This window comes from Eimeria mitis, genomic scaffold, assembly GCF_000499745.2.
Source record: "Eimeria mitis Houghton genomic scaffold, Emh_scaff506, whole genome shotgun sequence".
Classification (NCBI taxonomy): Eukaryota; Apicomplexa; class Conoidasida; order Eucoccidiorida; family Eimeriidae; genus Eimeria; species Eimeria mitis.
Genome location: NW_013573353.1, coordinates 14,294 through 18,872, shown reverse-complemented (window position 1 = coordinate 18,872; position 4,579 = coordinate 14,294). Strand labels below are relative to the sequence as shown.

The 4,579-nt window shown below is 51.5% G+C and overlaps 1 protein-coding gene across 1 annotated transcript; it reads right to left on the bottom strand.

Moving 5' to 3' along the window:
- Window positions 1–969: 969 nt before the first annotated feature.
- EMH_0014520 (TLD domain-containing protein, putative) lies at window positions 970–2,805 on the bottom strand (the record flags this gene model as incomplete). Its single annotated transcript, XM_013500138.1, is given in 2 exon segments — window positions 970–987; window positions 991–2,805. Coding segments are annotated over 2 exon segments (1,833 nt in total).
- Window positions 2,806–4,579: the final 1,774 nt, after the last annotated feature.

Genomic DNA, 4,579 nt, shown 5'->3' with positions numbered 1-4,579 from the left:
TATCGCTATCACTTCTTGCTGTTTGCTTAATCCAATCAACAGCAGATGGCTGTGCTTTGCTGCTGCTGCTACCACTGCCGCTTCCTCGTGCAGAACCAGATCCCTTTGTTTTTATTTTATTTTTAACGTTCGATATTTTACTCCATAAACCCCCAGCATTGGGAGAACCAGGAGGAGCTAGCAGTCCTGCGCTCACGCGGTACGGGCTGGGGGCCCCTCCACCAACACTCTGCATCCTACCAGGGGTAGCTGCAGCAGCAGGCGTCGATAAGAGGGGGCCCCCTGAAGCAGATGAGGTGCCCCCCTGTGCGCCCCCGCCTGAGCGTGTACCAAGGGGGCCCCCTGCATGCATCAAGGGCCCCTGCTGCTTCTCCGGGTCATCGAGTCGTCTGGGTTTGCTGAACTGCAAGGGGGAGTGTGGGAGTTTCTGCGGCGTTTCCTTTGCAGCTCTTCTTCTAAGGAAGCTGACGAAGGATCTAGGCTGTCTATTTGCTGCTGGAGTGTTGGATGAATGTCCTGCAGCAGCAGCAGCAGCAGCAGCAGCAGCAGAGTTTCTGTTGTTGTATGATGGATCATAACCTAAGAGTAGCTGCGACTCGGATGCCCCTCTTCGTTTACTTTTTCCGTGGCCCCATAACCCTTTAGCTGCTAGATCAAAAGAAGTTGCAGTATAGTATCGTCTGAGTAGCCATTTATCTTGTTCGTTATCGAACTCTCTAGCAACAGCCATAACAGCTGCAGCAGCAGCTTCAAATGCAACACGATCCCGGGATCTTTCTGTTGCTTCTTTCATCTGAACTGCCTGCCTCTTTGCTTTCAGGTGTCTATGACGCATGTAAGAAGAAAACTCTACCAATTCATGCAGCTCGCGCCGACCAAACAAATCATGAGCCACATCTGTCTCAGGCACAGTAGATCGGCCTGGTACCCTCCCTGCTGTACCTCCAACTGCAGCAGCAGCAGCAGCAACTACAGCAGGAGATGCTGNCGGCCTGGTACCCTCCCTGCTGTACCTCCAACTGCAGCAGCAGCAGCAGCAACTACAGCAGGAGATGCTGCTCCAGCTCCCCCAACAGCACCACCACCTGCACCTCCTGCTGCACCTGCCGTCGGCTGCGAGGCACTCTTACCAGCAGCACCATCCCCTCCGCCTCCACCCCCCCCTGGTGGTGGTGGTCCCCCCTGTTTGTTGCCGCTTCCCTGCGGCCCTTCAGATGCCCCGTTACGAGGCAGCTGCGAGGCGGGGGGGGCCCCCCTGGGGGCCCCCCTGCTCGCCTGGTTGTCCCCGGCCCTGCGTGACCACCTGCGGGCGGCCCAGAGAGAGGCCTTGACACCCCTTCCTGCTTTTGCTTTCCTTGCAGCTGTAGCTGGCGCTGGGTCTGTGCTTCTGTTGTTGGGTCCGATATATGTCAGAAGCTCTTCTATAGACTGTTGCCTTTCAGCAGCACAAGCCGCTGCCTCTTCATCCTCATCTACTTCTTCTTCCTCTTCCTCCTCCTCCTCATCATCGTCTGCATCCTGTTGTTGCTGTCGTTGTTTCTGAGCTTGTCTACGTCCATACAGTTTTCTTTTTTGTTCCTGTTTGTTACGTTCAACTCTGTCCCGCTGCATTTGTTGTTTTTGTAGTTTTCGCTGCTGTATTTGTTGCTGTTCTTGCAGCTGTCTTACTTCCTCCGCCTCCGCTGCTCTGCGGCTTGTATCCGGCCAGAAGTTGAATTCATGTCGAAGCCGCTGCCCCAGGGGGTTCATGCCATGGGTTCTGCCATGGGTTCTGCTACCAGGTGATGAAATACCAGGAAAATACGGGTGCGGGAGTCGAACGCGTGCGGGCCTGGATGAGTTGCCTGCATTTCTTCCTGTAAGGTCATCAGGCGCAGATCTCCATGTAGCAAGCGGAGCATCTCCATCGAGTTCAAGTTGATTCAGAGTTGTCTGTACACCGCAGACGTCTTCTTCTAAGCCTAATAAACCCCCACTAAACGTGGGGCATCTCCCCGGCTCAGAACCAGGGAAAGGTGGAGGCCCAAAGGAATCAAGCTGCACCTGTCTATACAGCGTAGGATGCAGCTGCTGGTTGTGTAGTGCATCGTTTGAATGAATAAATACACAACATTTGAATGCATCTGGCACTCCCGCCCATATTTCAACTCGTAATACATCTCTTACTTGCGCCGCCGTCCATGGGTGATGGCTTAGAGCTGCAGCAGATAGATGCGAAGCAGCAGGAACCCCAAACAAAGAAGTAAAACGATTCGTTCCTGATGCTGCTGCTGCAGCAGCCGCAGCAGCACTTGTGCTATGTGCAGCCCGACCAGAAGCAGGCGTGTTTCCGCTGCCTGCTGCAGCAGCTGCTGCTGCTGAGGATCCTGGTGCTGATGCAGCAAGGCCTGCAGCAGCAGCTGCTGCTGCTGCTCCTGCTGCTGCTAGATCTGCCTCAACAGCAGCAACAGCAGGAGATATATCTGAAGGAACGTAAGGCAACAGGTGCTCCTTGAAGATACTCTCCCCCTTCGCTTGCCATGCCTTCAGCTCATCTTGATCTAGGTGCCGCCATTTACTATATCTGTCGACGAGTACCCACGGTTGTAGGTACCGTCGAGCTGTAGCAGCAGTTGCTTCTGCACGAGCTGCTGCTGTTGCTGCAGCTGCTGCTGCTGCTGCTGTTGCTGCTGCTGCCACACGATTCGAAACGGATAACGCACCCGCAGCAGGAACCTGGGCCTGAAGCCCCTGCCCCAGCGCAGAAGGCGTGCTGCGTTCTCCTGGTGCCTTGCTCGGTGTTGAGCCACCAACACTCCGCTGCATGACGTTCGTTCAGTTTGAGGGTTTAGGGTTTACAGTGCTGCAAGGTAGGCGATTGCAACGGGCCCCTACAACAACAGCCTTCACTAGGGGAAGGCAGCAAGGAGCGCAGGTCAGCGGCTGCATGCAACAGCCGCGGCAGCTGCTCAGCACACATACGCATTCAACAAGAATGAACGCAAGAGCCGCAGCAGCAGAAGCGGCAGCGGCAGCAGCTGCAGCAGCACTACTGGAGATGGCAGCCGCGGGCCAGGCCCTTGAGCGGGGCAACAAAGGGAGAAGGAAGAAGCAAAGAGGCTGGAAGCTGCGGTGTCACTACACCTCGATACTGATTCCTCTGCACTGCGGTCTGGTAGTAGGCGGGTTGTTTCAGCTGTTGTGTAAATACAAATGGGGAGCGACAGCTGCGTTGCTGCTGAGGCCACTGACAAAGGGCTCATACATGCAGCTTGTAATAGAACTCGATAACTGTGATGAGGAAAGAAGAAGGAGTCAAAGACAAAGAACAACGCCAGCGTCCTCTACAGGAGCTCTACCGGTTGAACTGTATTGCATGCCGGCTGACGTATTCAGGGAAAAAAGCAGCCAAAGTTTAGTGAAAAAGGGAAGGAGAGGTGAATATAAAGTTAAAGAAAAAGTTTTAGGGAAATATAAATGTAGCATCCGCGCGCAATTGCGGCGAAACCCAAAATTCAACTTGAACAACAACTACAACAACATGCAGCTGGAACGACAAAGGAGCCGCCAAGTTGTTGTATGGGCTTTGTTGCAGCACCTCTTATGAAACCAAATTAAAATTCCCTTTCAAAAGCATCAGTTTATCTAAATTTAATAGAATATAACATTTCCTTTCTACAGAAAGATTTACAGCCAACGCCGCTTCAGCCTTCATTCAGGCTCACGGCGACGCAATCACCGTACCTGCGTGTACACCCGAGATAAGGGGTCATAAACCCCTCTATTGCTTCGTAATACTTCATTTTAATTATAGTTTAGAATCACCTTTTCGCCTTCGTCCCACCTTCCTATGACCCCCCAAGCTAACAACCCCGCCTCCAGCCCTTCAGCTCCCGTACTCAGGAGCCGTGTAACCACTTGAACGATAGAAGGAAACCCCAGAAATATCATTCTTAACTGTTCTGTAGCTACACTGCATACTCCTCTTCACAACAAACAGTGCTCACCCACTATATAGGGCCAGTTAAACCCTCAGTTGCTCGCGCGGTTCGTTGTTACTTAAACAATACTGCGATCCCTTCAAATGCAGATCAACCCTATACTGCTGAGACAGCTTCTGTTGCAGCATATTCGGCTGCAGGCGTTTCAACTTAAGTATGAGATGCAGCCGCAGCTGATCTATCAAGATATCCTGCTTACGCCCTCCTCGAGCCGCTCTACCCAGAGGAAACTACTACTTAATGCGTTTATTATATATATATATATANTATATATATATATATATATATATATATATATATATATATATATATATATATTGGGTTATATATATAACCCAAAGGAAACTCCTATTTAATGCGTGTATATAGGCGGAAGTCAACACATAAGTGCTCTGTGGTGTTGCCGTTGCATTGGAACAGCTTTTTGTATTTTTTTTGTTCTGTCGTTGCAGGGTACGGCCTTCGTGTTTACCAGTTTGCGCTGGGAATAAAAAAAAGAGAAAATGCGGGGCCGCCGTTTAAATTGTTCACTTAGGCTATGAACAGCCTCGCAGGTGTACAAAAGGAGTGTGCTAGTAACATACCCTCCATACACCTGG